The sequence below is a fragment of the Macrotis lagotis genome, chromosome 1, assembly GCF_037893015.1.
Source record: "Macrotis lagotis isolate mMagLag1 chromosome 1, bilby.v1.9.chrom.fasta, whole genome shotgun sequence".
Taxonomy (NCBI): Eukaryota; Metazoa; Chordata; class Mammalia; order Peramelemorphia; family Peramelidae; genus Macrotis; species Macrotis lagotis.
Window position 1 is genome coordinate 153,277,620 of NC_133658.1, and position 21,587 is coordinate 153,299,206.

The window sequence follows — 21,587 nt, forward strand, 5'->3', positions numbered from 1 at the left end:
ATTTTTCCTGTAGTATCTAGATGTTGATAGTCCCATCTGTAATTAAAAAAATATAATGGCTCATATGATAAGACTAGATGGGGATGGAAAGGCTACCTGTTCAAAACATCCTATCAATTTGATATTCTTATTGTCATCAAATGTCAATTAAGAGGTCTTAAACTTCAGTATGGACTACATTGAACACACTGAATCATAAGCCATTCATGGTGACTGAGTTAAGAGACATCTTCTCAAGAATTGCTTCACCTTAAACCCTGGAGAAAAGTTCTTTGTCCCAATCTATTGATTATCCAGGACAGCTAGGTGGTGCAGTGGATAGAATACTGGCCTTAAAATTAGAAAGTTCAAATTTGGCTTCAGATCCTACCCGGGTGACCTTGGCCAAATCACTTAACTCCTATTTGCCTCAACTATAAAATGATGCTACGCTGGAAAGGAAATGGCATACCCTTTCAGTCTCTTTGCCAGGAAAACCCCAAGGAAAGACCATGGGGTCCCTCAGGGTCAAACACTAATGAAGGATGGTACAGCAACAACAGCAGGCGGCAAATGGGTGATCTATCAGTCGCTGTCCACTAGATGGCTGTGTCCTGGCTGCACAGAGGGGATGTTACTGGGCACATCTTAGCCACGGTGCGGCCAGGTGGATCACAGCCCCAGCCTCCCGGCTTCTTCGGGCCACAGGGGACAGAACTACCGCTGTTCTGTTACTATCGTATGGTGAAAAGCATTACAAATCTCGCCCTCGGGCTCCGTTCCACTTCCTCTGAATGACAACTGCCCACCTTAAGCAGCCTGTGAGAATCACGAAGCCCTGGGTTCCCGTCCGACCTCAGCCATTTCCTAGCTTTGTGTCACTTCAGCTGGGTAAGCCTCAGTTTCTCCATCTGAAAAATGAACATAATAAAAGTAGAACCTCCCTTGGGATTATTGTGAAGTTCGTGATCAAAGGGAAATCTTAAATCCATCAATAAAGGGAGCTGTTACAACTACTGGCCGGTGCATGGTCGATGTGTACGTATTAAGGCACTGGATTTGGAGGCAGAAGGAACTGGGCCTCAGCCCCGGGACCCTTACTTAACTCGAGTCGGCCTCATAACGGCCCTTCCCTCGCCCTTTGAAAACCCGAAACAGAGCCGAATCCACAGTAGCTCGGACGATCTGTGTGTGGTGGCTACTCAAGCCTGGGCAACGCGCCTAACCACAAGGAGCGGATGCGGAAGGCGGCGGGCCGGAAGTCCGCCGCTCCCCTCGCCGCCCTCCTTCCCTCAGGCCCCGCCCTCCCGAGGCGGCGGCGGCGGCGGCGGCGGGAGCGCGTCGCGTTTCCTGTGTCGTCATCAGGCCGCGCCGCCGCCGGAGTCCGCGTGTGCTTCCCGGGCATCCGAGCCGGTGGCGCTCGTCCGTCTTCCAGCCCGTGCCGATTGGACTCCTCCAGGATGGCGATGCTGGCCGAGCGTGAGTTCCCCGGGTCGGGGGCGCCGCTCTCCGTGCTGGGTGGACCCTTGGAAGGGTCCCGGCACCTTCCTACCCTGCCTCGCGGCACATAGAAAAATGTTACTCTAATTGACATAATGTAGACAGAACAGATTGGAGATGATGAATGGCAGGAAGGCGCTAGAATAATGGGGGACTAGAAGGGTGTCCTGTAGCAGGCCGGAGTTTAGCCGGTACTTAAAGGAAGCTAAGAGATGGAAAAGAGAAGATAAAGCATTCGGCACTTGGTCAGCCAGAGTTGGGAGATGGAGGGTCTTCGAGGAAGAGCAAATAAGCCAGTGTCACTAGACAGCAGAGTATGTGACAGAGGTGGACTTGAGGTTAGGAAAGGTTTTGAACATTAAACAGGATTTTTATATTTTATATATTTTATGTATATTTATATTTTATATATTATATTATTTATATTTTATCTTGGAGGTGATAAGAAGCCATTGGAGTTTATGGAATACGAAGACGAGACGGTTCAAACGGTGCTTTAGAAAGATCACTTTGACAGCTGAGAGGAGTGGTGAGAGATTTGTGGCAAGGAGACCCACCAGCAGAATATTGATCGCAGTAGTATTGGTGTGAGGCGAGGGGATTTGTACCGGAGTGGAGACAGGGTCAGGAGAAAGAGGCGAGTATATTGTGAAAATGAAATCAGCAGGCCGTGGCCGCAAATTGGATATGGGGTGGACGTGAGGTAGTGAAGGAGTTTAATTTGACGTCTAGGTTGTGAGTTGTACTGAAAATGGTGAGTGTTAGGAACAGGAGACGGAAGGAAGGGTAAGTTTTGGAAATATTGAGCTTCAGGTATCTGTTGGACATCCAATTCCAGATGGATGAAGAGCAAATTGCAGGTGCAAGACCAGGAGTTGGTAAAAGAGGTTTATCTTGAATAAGTATTTAAGACTCATCAACATAGGGATAATAGTTGAATTCATGAAAATCTCATGAAATCATCTAGTGAAAATAGGTTAGAGGGAAAAGAGAAATGGGAGAATGACACAACACGAGGGTTAGTAGCATGTGTATGAAAATCTAGCAAAAGAAACTGAAAAGGGGAAATCAGGTGACTAAGAGGAGAACCAGAAGACAGTGTTATGAAAATCTGAAGAGAAGAGAATGTAAGAGAGTAGATGGTGGTGATCAATGTTGTTAGAGGCTGCCAAGGGCTAAAGGAAGATGAGAACTGAAAAGGCCATTACAGTTGGCACTTAAGAGATCATTAGTAACTGGAGAGAGTAGCTTTGGTTGGATGATGAGGTCCGAAGCCAGATTGTAGAATTAAGAGAGAGAAAAGGAAGTGGATGGAAGACAACAGGAGAGATGCAGAGGGGTTGGATGGATCAAGCTGGAGTTTTTTGAGGATAGTCAAGACATGGGTATGTTTATAGGCAATAGAGAAGTATCTTTTTGACAGGGAGAGAGATTGAAGATAAGTGGAAGAGATATAGAGAGGGCAATCTGCTGGAGAAGGTGGGATGGAAAGGATTCATGTAGATGCAATAGGCCTGGTAGGAGAAGGGACACCTCTTCATGGGAGACAAGGGCTCTTATGCAAACCAGCTTCTTGACTGTGGGCAAATCCCTCATTCTCTGCATGTGACTCCTACTATATAAATGGAGGTGATGGTGCTGGCACTACCTTCTCTACGAGGTGGTGGAGACAAAACTTTGTAAAGTCTAACATACCATACAATGTGAATTGATCTGGCTGATCAGTGTTACTGTATGTTCATGTCATGTACAGTTTATCATTGATTCAAGTGCCACTTTTTAATGATTGCTGCCTTTTCTTCTCTCCCCTCCCAGTTGTCAGCACTCTATCTCCTTGAAGTTCCTTGGCATTGCTCAATACTGATATGTGAACATGTTGAATGCCTCAGTCAAAGGAAAACTCACTGAGGGCAGGACTTGCTGGTCTGAGAGGGAAGTATTCCAGTGTTCCAGATATAGCCTGACTAACACAGCAGAGCATAACTGTTAAAAACCCCTACATTCAGAAGGCTGTCTCTCCTGGCGTGCCTTCTGAGAGCTCCAAGTTCAATATGAGTCAATAGCTTGATGTGGGATCCAAAACCCTGATGCTGTCTGCAGGACAGGGCACAGCCCCTCAGATTTAATGAGTATGGAGTGGATGGGTTTTTTTGACCTGTGGTTTTCTTAGTGTAGGGAGGTCCCAGTGAGAACCACACCTTCCACATGCATGTCTTTAAAGAATTTGCTGGGAACACTGAGGGACTGAATGACCAGGGTCAGCTCCTAGAATGTGCCAGAAACAGGAATAGAACCCAGGGTTTCCCCAGGGCTTGTTCTGCCTTTATGATATTATAGTTATTCCTCATTTGTTTTAGAAGAGGACCAGTGACATCATAGGGCAATCTCCTGACTGGCACAGGAATTGGATTTCAGTAAGGCAGAGATACACAGTCATCGGCCTGTCTTCTGTGTTATTGATGTCCAGTAGCAAGACCAAAGTCAAGATGACCAGCCATAGCCCAGGATGCAGCAGATGACCATAGCATTGTCAATGCCTGACCAAGCTCCAAGTGCTACACAGTGCCTGCTTCAGCCCTTGAAACAAATTGTTCTCATCTACCCATTCTGCCAGGGCAAGTCTTTTTTTTTTTTTTTAGGTTTTTTTCAAGGCAAAATGGGGTTAAGTGGCTTGCCCAAGGCCACACAGCTAGGTAATTATTAAGTGTCTGAGACCGGATTTGAACCTAGGTACTCCTGACTCCAAGGCCAGTGCCTTATCCACTATGCCACCTAGCCACCCCACAGGGCAACTCTTAATATGTGTGGGTAGATATCGTTTTAACTCACCAAGAGTCTGAGTCCCTTCAGTTACCCTTAATTTGTATGACTGTTTCACATGCTGCGCAGGTGAGAGTTGGGTGGAGGTGGACCCCCAAGGGTGGATGAGCAACCCTAAAAAGGACTCACCAAGCGAATCCCTCCTCTAGAAGTGTTAGTCCTCTTAGTGATGTTAAAAAAAATTCTTTAGGTCAGCAAACTTGAAGTATTTACTGTGTGCTAGGGAATTTAAATAAAAGTAAAAAGAAAAACAGAGCTTGCCCTCCAGGAGCTTACATTTTAATAGGGGAAGATATAATCTATAAAAGGGAGCTGAAAAGATACTCAGGTTTAGGAAAGAACAGTCAGGAACTGACAATTGAGGAAAACTGTCACCAGGTGGCAGTGGTGCCTTTGTTATGGCAGAGAATCCCCTTCCAAGGCCACAGGACACTTCAAATCCATCAACAAACATTTATTAAGCACCTGCCTAGTGCAAGGAGGCACTTTCTGGAGGAACAGAATGTTGAAATGACCAAGCTGAACTTGTAAAACAGCTGCAAATAGCACATTTTAGTTTCAAGTTGATTTTCTAATTTTTTAAAAACATTCAACTCATACTTGACTGTTGTCAATGTATTAGACATTGTAATAGGTGTGTGTGTGTGTGTATATATATATATATATATATATATATACACACATATATACATACATACATGTGTAGATATGTATTTTTGGGTCATTTTTTATGATTCTTGAGTTTTACTTTATTTTTTCCAATTGATGCTTTATTTTATTTTTCTAATTACATGTAATGAAAGTTTTTTTTTTAACATTCATCCACATGCATATGTATATTTTTAAGTTACATGATTTCCTTCCACTCTCCCTTCCCTCCCCTCAGTGGTGAACATTCAGGTGAATATTTTATATACACATTTATGTTTAACATGTTTAAGATTAGTCATTTTTGATATGAGGAATTAGGATTAAAGAAAAAGAAAGAAATTCATGAGATAGGAAAGAAATATAAGAGAAATTTTTAAAAAGTGAGTATAGTGCTCAGTCAGATTCTGGAGTTTTTTTGTTTTGTTTTGTTTTGTTTTCTCTGGATAGGGATAGCATTGGTCATAGCTGGTTTCCTAGGGTTGTCTGAGCTCTCTGAACTGCTGAGAGGACCTGCTTCCATCAGGGTTGTTCTACTCAGTGTTGTTAGTGTGTACAGTGTTCTCAAGGTTCTATTCTTTTCATTCAGCATCAGTTCATGTAATTCATTCCATGCTTCTCTAGAATCTGACCATACATGGTTTGTTGTTGTTTTTTTAATTTTATTTAAGGCAATGAGGTCATATGACTTGCCCAAGGTCACACAAGCTAGGTAATTATTAAGTGTTTGAGGCTGAATTTAAACTCAGGCCCTCCTGACTCCAGGGCCTGTCTCCTCTATCCACTGTGCCACCTAGCTGTCCCATTCATGGTTTTGTTTTTTAGAACAATAGTATTCCATAACATTCATATATCAAACTTGCTTAGCCATTCCTCAATTGATGAGCATTTCTTCAATTTCCAGTTCTTTTCCATTTACAAAAAGAGCTGCTGTGAATATTTTGTAGCATATGGGACCTTGCTCATTTTTTTATGATTTCTTCTGGATATAGGTTTAGTATTGGAATTTCTGGGTTAAAGGGTATGATCAGTTTTATTGCTCTTTGGGCATAGTTCCATATTTCTCTCCAAAATGGCTAAATCAGTTCACATTGAGCTTGTGTCTTTGTGTGTGTGTGTGTGTGTGTGTGTGTGTGTGTGTGTGTGTGTGTGTGTTTTGCAAGGCAATGGGGTTGAGTGGCTTGCCCAAGGCCACACAGCTAGGTAATTATTAAGTGTATGAGGCTGGATTTGAACTCAGGTACTCCTGACTCCAGGGCCAGTGCTCTATCCACTATGCCACGTAGCTGCCCCCCACATTGAGCTTTACTTTAAAAAACAAGAATGAACAAAGAAATGGATGCTGTAAAAGGTCTTTTCTTGTCCATCTACAGAGAGATGCTCGGATAGGTTAGAGGTAAATCGAGAAAACTTTGAAAATAATTCTAAGTTCTGAATTTAGAAAATAAGGAATGACAGGGTAGAGAACAAGGGAGACTAGGTAACATTTAAAGAGGCTGTTTTAACATGATAAATGTGTAAAGCAACCTCTTAAGGAAAAATAATTTAGAGACCAATTTAGCTCCTTTGTTACTAAACCTAAACTGTTAATAATCATTCACCCTTTCACTTTTTTCCTTTTAAGTCTCCAGAGAGGAAGCTCTTGACTTTTTTTCTTTCATATACCTGCTCTGATGCTCCTCTGGCCTCCTGTCTCTGTAGTTATTGTACCACCTTGCCTCTTCTACTTCAGTGACACTTGAAAGGAAAGGAAAGGGAATGGAAGGGAAGGGAAAGGAAGGGAAAGGAAGGGAAAGGAAAAAAGCACTCACCAGTTCGATAGTTTTGCCTCTTTCTGCTTCCACTTGCCTTGGGTTATGTAATGATAGACAACTTGGTATGGAGGTGCTTTTGTCCTGCTTCACTGCTAGAATATTGGACCTCCTGACAAAGGGACTGAATTCAACATTGATATAACTCTTGATTTATAAAGGACTTTACTTATGGTGCCTGTTTTCACAACAGTGCAGGATGTCAGTTACCACAGGTATTATTAGCATCTTCATTTACAGATTTGGAAATCAAGGCCCAGAGATTTGTTCATGGTCACACAAGTAGTTTCAGAGGAAGAATCTGAACTCCATCTTCCTGTCTCTTGAGTCCAAGACCTTCATTGCTGCATGTCATCTTATGCTTTTATGTTTTGAGATGTTCTCCATATATTCTAGTTGTTTTGTGATAGAGATGTATCCCTATGTGTTGAGCAGAACCAACATTAACATTGCTTCATACATGAGGAAGCTTGAAACAGAAGGCAGTGACAGCTATATCTAGCTTTGCCCAGCTGCTGTGAAGCTAGAAATAATGTGTCCTGAAACTTCCCAATTCAATCCTACTGTATGCACCTTGCATATAACTTTTACTTGTTACTTGTTAAAATTTTTAAATGGTTCAGTCTTAGTAAATGTGCTTTATAATTAACAAAAATAAATCCGGGATTTTTCCAGCATTTAGTATTTTTTTTTTTTAGTTCCATTTTTGGAGACTTTGTAGTATCTCACCCATCTGGAACCTTTCCTGTTCTACAAAAAAAAAAGTCCTCTAAAGTCCTGTAGGCAGTGTTTAAAAAGTTCAAGCATTGAAAGTGTGTTTTATTCATAGCAGACTGACTCATTGTTATTCAGAACTACTTTTATTTTACACCTAGTTTTAACAAGCTTAGTTATATGATTAAAAAAAACAAATTAGAATGGGGAGGGAGACATACTGACTGCGGTAGGAAACTACATTTGACATCAAGGGAGGAGGCAAATGATAAAGCACAGAGGGAGGAACTACCTCCATAAGCACTGCAACCTGGAATCATTTGGCATTGAAGTAAAAGCTTACAGACTGTCCTCCCCAATTGCATCTTTGTGAAATAAATTGTATAGTAATTTATGATCAAAATGCTGACCTCCAAAAAAAGGTTAAATTATGTTTGGTGTCTCCAGGTAATATTTTAAGAGACTGTTTTAATGTGATAAATGTGTAAAGCAACCTTTTAAGGAAAAACAATTGAGACCAATTTAGTTCCTTGTTACTAAACTGTTAATAATCATTCACCCTTTCACTTTTTTCTTAGTCTCCAAAGAGGAAGCTCTTGGTTTTTTTTCTTTAATATACCTGCTCTGATGATCTTCTGGCCTCCTGTCTGTAGTTATTGTACCACCTTGCCTTTTCTACTTCAGTGACACTTGAAAGGATAGGAAAGAATCAGTTGAGAAGGGGAATATGTAACACATTTTAGAAAAAATTTCTTTCTAAAGCAAACTATAAACAGCTTAATGCTCAAAATGGTAAACTTTCAGCAATTTGGGGGAAACTTGGCTATTCAGAATAACTTATTCCCTAAGAATTTATAATAACTAGGTTATTACTGTAATTTTTTTCCCTGATCATAGCTCTCAAGTAGATTGACTGTTTAACTAGTACCAGAAATTATAAGTCACTTTCAGGATTGAGGTAACATGATTGAACTGAATAGCAGGAAATTTAGGCTTCATAATAAGTGATGGATAATTACCCAACCAACTCAGCCCAAACTTATGTTGCTTATCCCCTTGATTTTTTTTCTACCTGTGGCTGCTTGAAGTCATAGCGATTTTCCTGAAATCTGCAATGGTAAAAATGCCCTTATTTTCTACCATGTTACGAATCATTGCAGGGATATTATAGAGATTATCAATGAATTTCTTTTTTTTTCTGATCTGTAATTGTTTTATTATTATTATTGTTGTTGTTGTTGTTGTTATTTGTTTTTCCAATTATGTGTAAAGGTAATTTTCAACATTCACTTTAGTTTTCTCCCTCCTATCCTTCCCTCCCTTCACCCTAGACTAGCAAGTAATCTGATAAAGGTTATACATGTATAGTCATGTTACACGTATTTCCATATTAGTCATGCTATGAAAGAAGAATCAGAACAAAAAGGGAAAAACCATAAGATGGAAAAGACAAACAACAAATTTAAAATTTAAAAGGTGCAAATAGTATGCTTTGAATGTGGATTCATTCCTGGACTTTTAGAATTGTCTGTGATCATTGTATTGTTGAGCTAAATCTGTCATATTGATCATCACTCAGTGTTGCTGTTCTCCTGGTTCTGCTCACTTCAGTCAGCTTCAGTTCACCTAAGTCTTTACAAATTTTTCAGAAATCTGCCTCACCATCATTTCTTATAGAACAATAATATCCCATTATATTCCTATACTACAACTTGTTCAGTCATTCTCCAGTTGATGGGCATCCCCCTCAATTTCCAATTCTTTGCCACCACAAAAAAGGGCTGTTATGAATATTCTTGTACTTGGCGGTTTTTTCCCATTTTTGTGATTTCTTTGAGAGATAGTAGTGGTATTGCTGGATCAAAGGATCTTGTTTGCCCTTTGGGCATAATTCCATATTACTCTCCAGAATGGTTGAAACAGTTCACAGCTCCACCAGCAGTTTCATTAGAGTCCCAGTTTTCCCATATACTCTCCAATATTTATCATTTTCCTTTTTTGTCATATTAGCCAATCTGATAGATATGAGGTGGTACCTCAGAGTTGTTTTAATTTTCATTTCCCTAATTAATGGTGGCAGCAGTTTTTCATGTGACTATGGCTTTAATTTATTCATCTGAAAATTACTTGTTCATATTCTTTGACCATTGATCAATTGAGGAATGATTTGCATTCTTATAAATTTGACTCAGTTCTCTATATATTTTAGAAATGAGGCCTTTATCTGAAATACTGGCTATAAAAATTGTTTCCTGTTTTTTTACTTTTCTTCTAATCTTGGTTGTATTGGTTTTGCTTATGAAAAAACTTTTCAATTTAAGGTAGTCAAAATTATCCATTTTGCATTTCATAATGTTCTTTATTTCTTTTTTGGTCATAAAATCTCTCCAGATATTCAACAGATAGAAGATTCCTTGCTCTTCTAATGGATTTATGTTTTCACCCATTATGTCTAAATCATTTGATCTTATCTTTGAATAGGACTATAAGTAGTCATCTAGTCTCTTTTGATGATCTCCATATGGAGATCTTCTCATGTGAGAAGGAAACCTATTGCTTCCTGATGCAACCTACTCCACTTGTTAGGAAGTTTTCCATTAAGCTTCATTTTACCTTTCTGTAGCTTTTACCCAGATATCCAAATTCTGCTTTCTGGAGATAAAAGTATAAGAAGTCTCATCCTTCTATTTGTCAGCCCTTCAAATGTTCAAAGAGAGCTATCATGCCCTTTGTGCCTAAGTGATTTCAGGAAAACTGTCTAATTTCTGACATACTATTTTCCAATTTTCCCAACTGTTTTTGTCATTTAGTGAGTTCTTATCCCAGAAGTTAGAATCTTTGAGTTTATTGAACAGTAGTATAGTCTGGTTATTTATTACATGGCTTGTAAACCTAACCTATTCCACTGTTCCACTACTCTTATTTCTCAACTAACACCAATAGTTTTGATAACTGCTGTTTTTTTAATATAGTTTTATATATGGTACAGCTAGACCATCTTCTTGTGCTTTTTTTCATTAATTCCCTTTATGTCCTTGATTTTCTGTTCTTCCAGATGGATTTTGTTATTTTTTTTTCCTAGCTTTATAAAATAATTTTTGGGTAGTTTAAGTGACCTGGCACTGAATAATAAGTAGATAAATTTTGGGAAAATTATCATTTTTATTATATTAGTTTGGCCTACCCATGAACAAATGATATTTTTCCTGTGTTTAGATCTGACTTTATATGTGTGAAAAGTGTTTTGCAATTATATTCATGTAGTACCTGGGTTTGACTTGGCAGGTAGACTTTCAAATGATTTATGTTGCCTACAGTTGTTTTGAATGAAATTTCTCTTTCTATGTCTTACAACTGGACTTTGTTGGTAATGCATAGAAATACTGATGATTTATGTGGGTTTATTTTCTATCCTGAAACTTCTAAAATTGTTAAGTTTCAAATAGTTTTTTTAGTGGATTATCTAGCATTCTCTAAGTATAACATCACATTATTTGCAGAGTGATCATTTTATTTCCTCATTGCCTATTCTAATTCCTTTAATTTCTTTTTCTTTTATTGCTAAAGCTAACATTTCTAGTATAGTATTGAATAATATTGGTAATAACAGGCATCCTTGTTTCATCCCTGATCTTATTAGGAAGTCTTCTAGTTTATTCCTATTGCGTGATACTTGTTGATGGTTTTTAGATAGATACTTATCATTTTAAGAAAAAATCCTTTTATTCCCATGTTCTCTAGTGTTTTTAATAGGAATAGATGCTGTATTTTGTTAAAAGCTTTTGCAGCATCTATTGAGATAATTATATGATTTTTGATAGTGTTGTTATTGATATGCTCAGTTATGCTGTTAATTTTCCTAGATCTGCTCTAGCCTGCATTCCTGTTATGAATCCCATCTGGCCATAGTGTATTATCTTGATAATAACATGCTGTAATCTCTTTGCTAATGATTTATATAAAATTTTTACATCAATATTCTTAGGGAAATTAGGCCATAATTTTCTTTCTTGACTTTGACTCTTCCTGGTTTAGACATCAATATATTTGTGTTGCAAAATGAATTTGGTAGAATTCCTTTATCTATTTTTCCAAATAGTATTGGAATTAATTGTCCTTTAATTAATTGTTCACTTGTGAATTCATCTGACCCTGGAGATTTTTTTTCCTTAGGGAATTCATTGATGCTTTGTTCAATTTCTTTTTCTTTCTTTTTTTTTAGATTTTTTTCAAGGCAATGGGGTTAAGTGGCTTGCCCAAGGCCACATGGCTAGGTAATTATTAAGTGTCTGAGGTCAGATTTGAACCCAAGTACTCCTGACTCCAAGGCTGGTTCTCTATTCACTGTGCCACCTAGCTGCACCTTCAATTTCTTTTTCTGAAGTGGAATATTTTATTTCCTTTTCTACTTATCTGAATAGTTTGTGTTTTTGCAAATTTGAATTTCTAAAATTAACTTTCTGTGAATCTTTTTAAAAGAACATAATTATCATGCAGGCCCTTGTGAATTGTTAATGCCATGTGCTTTTATGTGCCTATCTTCTGAGAAACTTAAGTTTCTCTATAATATTTCACTTTTATGACTGTCCTTTAAGATCACAGCCTTAAACCTAGAGGAGACCTCTGTTACATCTCCCATACAAGTAGTCATCTAGTCTCTTGACGATCTCCATATGGAGATCTTCTCATATGAGGAAGAAACCTATTGCTTCCTGATGCAGCCCACTCCTTGTTAGGAAGTTTTCCATTAAGCTTCAGCTTACCTTTCTGTAGCTTTTACCCAAAGTATAAATCTCATCCTTCTATTTGTCAGCCCTTCAAATATTCAAAGAGAGCCATCATGCCTGTTGTATTGATGACTTCTTGTTTCTAAGAAGGCATGCGCAGTAACTTCAGATGGTCTCCAGATCTTTCACTGTCTTTAAAAATCGTTTTCTGAACATTCTACAGCCTGTGCAGTGAAGCATGGTGCTCAGAACTGAATAGAGCATTCGAGATAACAACCTGACCCCTGCAGAGCAGAGCTGGTAGAGCCTTCATGAAGTGCTCCTGCTCCTAGTTCTTCTTAGGGAGAACATATTTAGGCTTTTTGACTCTTTCATCATTCTGTTGATTCATGGTGAACTTGTAGCCCCAGATTTTTACAAGAACTGTTGTCCACCATGGCTGTATCTCTGAAGTCAATTTAAAAAGAAAAGTAAAACCAGTGTACATCTTAGCACTGAAATTTGACATAGATAAGGGAGAGGATTAAATTAGATGATCACTAGAGTCCTTTTTAGTTCTAAGTCTATGGTCCTGTAACTTGATCTTTTTTTCCTTTCAGGGACTTCAAGCTTCGACCTATGTTCACCTAGTGACTTAGCCCACCCTCCCTCCCCAGTAGTCTTTACAGCTATACCTAACAGTAGCTACTGAATTGTAAGTGCTGTAAGGTCTGAGTCATCATGCTTCAGTTCCTCATCTCCCCAAGTTGTTGGGAGTTTGTTTGGCTGTGATTGTTTTTGAAACTAGGACTAAAACCCAGTTTTCTTGAAGTAGTGTTGACATATCCACCCTATGCCAGAGATTTATATTATATTTAAAACTTTATACTATATGTATTTACTATATTTCCACAGGTAAAAGACACCCTTTTTCAAAAAATTTGGAGTCTAAAAGCCAGGAGCATCTTATACAGTGGTTTTAGATTTCTTTACTTGCATTTCCCACTTTTTCATGCTTGTTTTTGCACTCATTGTTGTAATTTTTTTTTAACTTGTATTTCCTGCTTTTTTTGCGCTTCTTGTCTTTGCACTGATTGTTTCACATTTGTTACTGGTATGTTAGGTTACATTTTGTCACATTCTGCCCAGAAATGGCTTGGAAAACATTTTCATCCAGTACTGAATTCAAGTTAAAAATGATCTAGTTTGCAAAAGTGAACGGAAATCGTGCTGCTGAATGTCAATTTGGTCTTCCTCCAACTGAGAAAACAATCCAGGACTGGGTCTGGGAAGAAGAAACCCTGCTGAAAACACCCTGACAGAAGAAGGCCATGAGAATCAAATCAGCCAAATGGCCTGAGTTAGAGACGGAATTGAAGAGATGAATTGAAGATCCAAGGGCAAGTGGAATTCCTGCATCCACAAAAATGGTTCAACATGAGACCAGAAGAATTGCTGATGAAAAAGAAGTGACTGATTTCAAAGAACACAATTGGTGCTTCATGTTCATGAAACTGAATGGACTTAAGCATGTGTCCAGGCACCAGACTTGCCCAGGGAGTGCTTGTGGTCAACCACAGACCAGAGCACAGGCAGGAGGGCAGTCAGAACCTCTCCTAAGGTGGTGATTCATTATCAAACACAGATGAGGATGAGCTAATGGGCAGGAGTTTTGACAGCGATGAGGAGTTGGATGAATTTTATGATGAATAAAACTTGAATTCAATAGTTTTATGTAATAAATTTTTTTTCAAACTTTGGGCCCCCAAATTAAGGTGCATCTTATACATGGGGAAAATATGTTAACTATCTCATTTAGCATTTATTTATTTAGAGATTAAATACTTTCCATTTTGCTTATAGCTCGAAGGAAGCAGAAATGGTCTGTGGATCCAAGGAATACTGCATGGAGTAATGATGATTCCAAGTTTGGTCAAAAAATGCTGGAGAAGATGGGATGGTCCAAGGGAAAGGTATTTTAGAAAAAAAAGTAAAAGGCATCTTCAGCTATGAACAAATTGATATTTCTAAAATATAGTTCTGATTATGTCACTTCCTTCTAAAGAATTTTCACTGACTTCTTATTGCCTCTAAAATGTGGTATAATACAAGTTCTCCAGCTTGGCATTTCAAACTCTTTGCACTCTTATTTCCACAGCTATTTCACATTATTCCTCCTCCATTCATTCCCACTCCCTCTCCCCATGTACTCTGCATTCTAGCCAAACTGGTCTCTTGGTTACTCCCTATATATATGACATTTCAGCTCTTCTTTCCATTTCTTTGCACAGGTTTATCCCCTTGCTTGTTGTAATCCCTGGCTTCCTTCAAAGTTTAATTTAAGGCCTCTCTCTCCTAAACAAAACCCTTCCATATCTTTTTGTTTGCTTTTGGCCCAGGTCACACATCAAGTGAGGTGATATTTGAACTCAGGTCCTCCTAATTCCAGGATTGATGTTTTTTTCCACTGAGCCACTTAGTTGCCCCTTAATGGTTAGTACTCCCTTGCCAAAATTTTTAATTACTTATCCATGTGATGATTTTGTCCTTCCAGTAAAATGGAACAATATAGATACAATATAGAACTTCCAGGTCCAAGAAAAAAAAATACTGCAAACAGCCAGGAAGAAATAATTCAAGAAAACATAGGATCACACACTATTTAGTTGCCTCCACTGTAAAAGAGTAGAGAGCTTGGAATATGATATTCCAGAAGGCAATCAATCATACACTCACTTTCTCTCTCTTTCTCTTTCTTTGAAGGAAGGAGTTATTTTATTTTTGTCCTTGTGTCTCCACCCCTAATGATTGGCAAAGCCTAGAATATAAGCTTTTAATAAATATTTACATAATAGAAGAATATTTTCATTATTTGGCTTATGGATGGGGATATATCTATGTTCTTAGTCATAGGTTAAGAATTGATTTTAATGAAATCACTTAACAACTAGCTCATGAAAATCCTGAAAAAAAAAAGAAAGAAAATTCTTAGGAACAATATAGACATAGTCTAGAACTTCCAGGTCAAATGAAAAAAGTACTGTAAACAACTAGGAAGAAATAATTCAAGTACTGAGAAACCATAGGATCACACACTATTTAGTTGCCTCCACTGTAAAAGAGCAAAAAGCTTGGAATTCAGTATTCCAGAAGGCACTTAATCAATCTCTCTCTCTCTTTCCCCCCAGCCTCTCCTCCCCTCCCCCCTTTATCCTCACCACCCCCAGAAAAAATTCCTTACTCATTAAAGCCGAATGTAATCCATAATCCTATTGGGGGGGGGGTGGATCTTTAATGAAATAGAGGATTTTAAAGTATTCCTGATGAAAAGACTTGCCTAAAAGAGTTTCATAGAAACTTTGAAGTGCAAACTCTGCTTTGCATAATATAATAATTATATTGAAGTGAAGGAATAAGCAAATATAAACTGCTTATATTCTATTCTGGGGAGATTATTCATGTGTCTCCTGAGTCATATCATCATCAGGGGTCATAGAGGGAGAGATTAGACAGAATATCTGGAAGTAGTTCTGTTTTTATGATCTTAAAAGAAGACAGGAAAAGGAAGGTAAGAATATATTGAGTATTCAAATGTGATTGATTACTATTGTTGGTCTCAGAGAAATTGGGAAGACTTGTACAAAGTGATGCAGAATGATCTGATTAGAACAAGGAAGACCATAAATATATATATTTATATTTATATTATGGCATCAAAATGATGAAACATGCTACCCACCTTCCGAGAAGCAAAGGACTCAGTATAAAATGAGAAATATATACATAAATATGTGTATACATATATAGTATGTATATGAGTCAATATAGATATGTGTACATTTAGATGGATATACACACACATACACACATGATGTATATCTAGATAGATAAGAAGGACAGAGCCAGTGTGGAATTTTGTGGGGTTTTTTTTAGGTTTTTTGTTTTTTGCAAGGCAAATGGGGTTAAGTGGCTTGCCCAAGGCCACACAGCTAGGTAATTATTAAGTGTCTGCGACCGGATTTGAACCCAGGTACTCCTGACTCCAAGGCCGGTTCTCTATTCACTGTGCCACCTAGCCGCCCATGGAATTTTGTTTTGCTTGACTAAATACATGTTTGTAACAGGATTTATTTTTCTTTTCTCATTCGAGGAAAGTATTTTTGCTGATTGGAAAAAATAAAATATGATTTAAAAGAATAGTTTGCTTAGCTCATTAAATCTATACCTATAATTACCTTCTTCGTATAAAAATGGACTGTTAAACTCTTCTTAAAACTTGGTGTCCTTATATACCAGAACTTAAATGACATTAAAGACAACAGATAGTTGCACTTTTTTTTTAAGGTTTTTTTGCAAGGCAATGGGGTTAAGTGGCTTGCCCATGGCCACATGGCTGGATAATTATTTAGTGGTAATTATTTAGTGTAAATCCAGAAACTGGATTTGAACCCAGGTACTCCTGACTTCAGGGCCGGTGCTTTATCCACTGCGCCACCTAGCTGCCCCAGATAGTTGCACTTTTAATGATATAACCGGTTTCATTCATCTTTTTTTGGATCTTCTCAGAGAATGTATCAGAGTAAGTGTATGGCATTATTTGTTTAAAGGCATTATAGAAAGAATTATTCTTCTATGACAGACAGTATAATTTAGTTGATAGAATACTTGACTTAGAGTCACACAGAACTAATTTCAAATTGTACCTCTACAATTTACTAGCTATGTGACCACTAGCAGTTCTCTTAATCCCTGAATTTCCCTTTTCTTGTTGGTATGATAGAGTAGGACCTCCCTCACAGAATTGATGTAAAGCTTAAATGAGATGATGTAGATAGGGTCTTTGCAAATTTTAAAGTGCTTCATAAATGTTAACTGCTCTCAGTTGTCATTAGTTTGTTCTCCTTATGTAGCAAGGCTGTCATGGATAGAGAGCCAACCTTGGTCTGCATGAGTCAAGTTTTGCCTGCCACATGTTGGCTGGCACTCACCTGCTAAAGTTAACTGTGGAAATGTAGCCTGGAAATGTCTGATTCTCGTTGGAAGAAGGAATTTACTTCCCAGGAGTTTGTTTTGCCAGTGAAATCATAGGTCTGGTAAAAAAAAAAAATTCATAAATTTATAAAGATTGTCCTCAGGCTGGACATTCGTGTATTGTCATTCATTCAGAACATCTTTAGTTGTGATTATTAATCAGTTGTACAATACTAAATCCTCTTTATTTTCTTTCTCCATAGGGTCTAGGGGCTCAGGAGCAAGGAGCCACAGAACATATTAAAGTTCAAGTTAAAAACAACCAGCTTGGACTGGGAGCTTCAGCCAACCATGAGGTAAACAGGTTCAAGCAATACAAAACTTTTCATTTGATTGCTTAGGCAGTTATTGATGATCAGTGTTGTCTTCTGTTCAGTTTGTGCTTTAACTGCAACTAATTTTTGAATCTTAGGTTCTTTGCCATCTCAAATATTCTTCCTCTATTGACCTTTAATCATTTCATATATACTCAAGCAAAGAAACTAATTTTAATATTAAACTAAATTTAATGTAAGATATAAAATGATAAATTTAATATAAGCTAAATTTTATATCCAGATGGCATAATAGGTGGAGCCAGACTGGGCTTGGGATCAGGATGATTCCATCTTCATGAGTTCAAATCCAGTCTCAGACAGTTACTAGCTTTGTGACCCTGAGTAAGTCACTTAACCCTGTTTGCCTCAGTTCCTCATCTATAAAATGAGCTGAAGAAAAAATGGCAAATCACTTCAGTCTCTTTGCTGAAAACCCCCCAAATGGTGGTCATGGAGAGTTGAATACAATTGAAATAACTGGACCACCAACACAACAAAATTTAATATTAAATTGTAATATAAAAAAATGGAATTAGATCTTTTTTTTCCCCTAGAGAAAAAGTTCATTTCAAGGCAAGAATTATTGTGACTTAGAGGACAGAGTTTTGGAATTATTAGCTTAATAGATAGAGTTTTGAAGTTAAGAAGGACTGGGTTCAAATCTCATTTCTGTGAAACTTATTAGTTATTTGACTATTGGCAAGTCACTAACATTTGTGAGTCTTACTTTCTTCATCTATAAAACAAGGTGATAATAGTAGCTTTTAGTACCTACTTCATAAGGATTGTTGTGAATATTGAGATGATGCATGTACAATACTTTGTAAAGCTTAAAGCACTATATAAAAGTTATCTTTTATTAACAATAGTAAATTATTCTGTTGTTAACTCTGTTTCCACCCTTCAGCTCAGAGAATTGAAAATTGTTCTTTTTCATTGTCAGAACCCTGAGGTCAGTGTGACTGCCTATTTGATCTTAACCAAATTGGTGTTGGTTCTGGGTATGTGGCCAATTGACTGATAATACCATTTCTTTGAATACTTTGGAAACTTGTCTTCTGTGTTTGAGGACAATTTTGAAAAAGAGATCTTATAGAGTTATAAATTTAAAAACTGTAAACTAGTCGATTTCTGGAAAACAAGATGAGACTTTTCTTTGCTGTCTTTTCATTGTGTTTGGAGAGATAACCGAATATCATAATAGGATCAGATATAGAGCAGAAAGGGCCCTCAGAGGTCATCTAATCCAATCATTTCATTTTACAGATGAAGAAACTGAGACTCAGAAAGGTGCGAGGTGCTAGACCAAGGAGCCCCCTCACCTGATAGGTCGTGGATGCAGATTGAAACCCAAGTCTCATGCCTCCACATTTGTGGGTCTTTCCATTGCCCTCTACCGGTTTAGTCTTCCATCTTAAATTTGTCAGTCACTGACATATGGTAGGAAGTTTTTATAAAAATTTCTGGAGATAGGCTAAATGTTTTACATTCCTTGGTTACCACTGTGTTTGGACCAGGGCAGAAAAACTGAGATGAAATTTATTGTAGCTAAAGTTTTGTCATCCCTCTTTCTATACAAGTAGACACCCTGCTCCCCTCTAAAATTAACTGATGTAAATCATTTTGATTGTTTGTGATCATAAACAAGTTAGTACTTTTATTTCCTGCATTACTTTCCTCAAACGTTTCTTATGAAGATCAGATCTAATAATATGTGTAAACATTTTATGTACAATCAAGTGCTTAATGTCAGTTTTTATCATTGTCGTCATCATCATTGAGATTTACTTTTGTGCTTTTACATTGATAGCACAGAGAGACACCCATTAGCAAGTTCATCCATTACACACTGTCTTATGTTTACAGGACAACTGGCTGGCTCCCCAAGAGGAATTTAATCAACTTCTTGCTGAACTGAACAGTTGTCATGGACAAGAAGCAAAAGGTAAAGGTATGGGTTCTAGTCTCTGCCTCTAGACACTAAATTTGTAAGAGGGATTCTGACTTAATTCTGTTGGCATTTGTAATATTTATACTTATTATTATTACAAGCTAATTCTAATGATAATTGCCCTTTAGAAATATTTTAGTTACTTGATGAACTCAGAGTGTAGACTGAAGCATTTGTTTTTAACTTTAATTTTTTGGATTTTATTTGTATGTATGTTTTCTTTTGAAATATGACTAATATATTAATGTTTACATGACTTCATTTGTATAACTGCCATATTGCTTGCCTTTTCAATGGATGGGAGAGGGAAGGGAAAGAAAGAATTTTGAACTCAAAAGTTTTAGAAATGAATGTTAAAAAAATTTTATGTGAATTTGAAAAATGATAAAATCTTTAAAATATATTTTTAAAAAGCTGAAAAAAACAATTGTGAAGAAAATAATAGAAATATTTTAGTTCTTCTATACCTGAGAATCAGTTAACCTAGTTGTTGCAAATAGGTTTACAGGAAGTTGAATCAATATTAAAAGGGAGAAGATAAACCAGATTGATAAATAGGTTTTTCTAGTGAAAACAGGAAAATGAACAAAAAGATTCACATTTAAAAAAAACAAACCACAAAAGCAGAAAGTAAAAGTTGGCATCATAAACTTATGGCTAATAAAAATTTTACAGAAAAATATTAGAGATTCTTAAACATTAGGTAGACTGTGGGTGAAAATGTGGCTTAAACTGTCAGAAGACACTGAATTTCTTTGGTTTAAAAATTGTTCTTTGTTATGATGGGCTCATGTTGGAGGTTGGGTGGTTTGGATTATCCATTAAAGTGGCTGATGTGAAAACAGAACTTGACAATCTCAAATCGGGCTCTGGAGAGTAGGAATTGTTAGTTCTTTGCATTTGTATCCCTAGCATCTCTTGGAGTGCCCTCCTACATGGTAGAAGTTCAATAAATACAATAATTCTTGACTAATTGATTGATAATATCAGTTAAAATGAGTTTCCTAATTAGCAAATTGTTGTGTTATAATTTTGTTGTAGTGGTTCCATCATTAGATATTCTTTTTCTAACTGCAATAACTGTAAGAGTTAAAGATGAATGAAAGCTTATGTTGATTCTCTGTTATTGATTAGTGAAGAACTAGTTTTAAAATCCTAAGAAAAAAGCATACTACTAACACTGTCTCCCAATGATCCAAAGTCATTTGTATGTTGTTTTGCTTTTTCTGGTTTTATATTTGCTCATTTTATAAAAATTTATTTTATTTTCAATTAATGAACAAAATAAGCATTTCCAAAACACAGTACAATAGAAAACTGCAAATCTGCCATGTGCAACTTTCCTCCAAATATATAGCAAAAGTTGTCATGTAAAGTTATTTTCTATTTTTCTACCTTCCCACCCCCATAGACACAGACTCTTTGACACAAATACGTATATATTTGTAAAATTTTCTATTCACACTTCTGTTTATCAGTTTTTTCTCTGAATGCAAGTGGCACCTTTCTTCATATGTCCTTTATTTTTAAATTATTAAAAATGTGAGATTATTGATAGGGGAAATTTGGGAATTTGGATGAGTGGTTTTGCCTAATCTATTTGGAAAGCAAGTGTAACTACAGCTGAAAGGAAATTTCATGGTATGTAATCATGAAGAATTTTGAGCTTTCTCTACCAACCTTTGCCATTAAAGTAGCACGAAATAAATAACTTTTTTAAAGTATCATAGAGGAAAGATTGCCAAGTAGAAGAAGGATTTCTTATTGATACTGAGGTTTTTCAGGTGGTCCTGTTTATAAATAACATTGAGATTGGCCTGTAATTCACACAGGGAAAAAAAATTTATTTGGCTGAATTGTTAAGTGTGCATATTTCAGTACATGGTATAGAGCAGTGGTTCCCAACATTTTTTTCTGCAAACCCCTTTTTTTCAACAACAACCAAACATATATTATGAACCCTCAAGGTAATTTATTATACTAGTCATAATTTTTTTTAGATTTATGCATTAAGTGCTTAGATTTATTTTATTTTTCTCCTCAGAGCTCCAAATTAAAATATACAAATTAAAATATACAATTTATAATTATTATAAAATTTTATTCTACC

At 37.0% G+C, this 21,587-nt stretch overlaps 1 protein-coding gene and 1 long non-coding RNA gene across 8 annotated transcripts in view; one reads left to right on the plus strand and one right to left on the minus strand.

Annotated features, from left to right (window-relative positions):
• Window positions 1–1,271, minus strand: part of LOC141504269 (uncharacterized) — a 210,631-nt gene extending 209,360 nt beyond the window's left edge. For all 5 annotated transcript variants that reach the window (XR_012473262.1, XR_012473260.1, XR_012473261.1 and 2 more), the window contains exon 1: window positions 789–1,271. This is a non-coding gene — a long non-coding RNA (uncharacterized LOC141504269). The remainder of the gene's footprint in view (window positions 1–788) is intronic.
• An 87-nt stretch (window positions 1,272–1,358) lies between these two features.
• Window positions 1,359–21,587, plus strand: part of PINX1 (PIN2 (TERF1) interacting telomerase inhibitor 1) — a 119,375-nt gene continuing 99,146 nt past the window's right edge. Inside the window, exons 1-5 of one of the 3 annotated variants that reach the window (XM_074209178.1) lie at window positions 1,359–1,458; window positions 3,295–4,094; window positions 14,042–14,151; window positions 17,413–17,505; window positions 19,393–19,477. In XM_074209178.1, coding sequence (XP_074065279.1) covers window positions 3,986–4,094; window positions 14,042–14,151; window positions 17,413–17,505; window positions 19,393–19,477 — 397 coding nt within the window. In that variant the 5' untranslated portion in view covers window positions 1,359–1,458; window positions 3,295–3,985. Of the gene's footprint in view, window positions 1,459–3,294; window positions 4,095–14,041; window positions 14,152–14,175; window positions 14,672–17,412; window positions 17,506–19,392; window positions 19,478–21,587 lie in introns of those variants that run through there. The other 2 variants (XM_074209179.1, XM_074209180.1) reach the window with 2 other exon arrangements.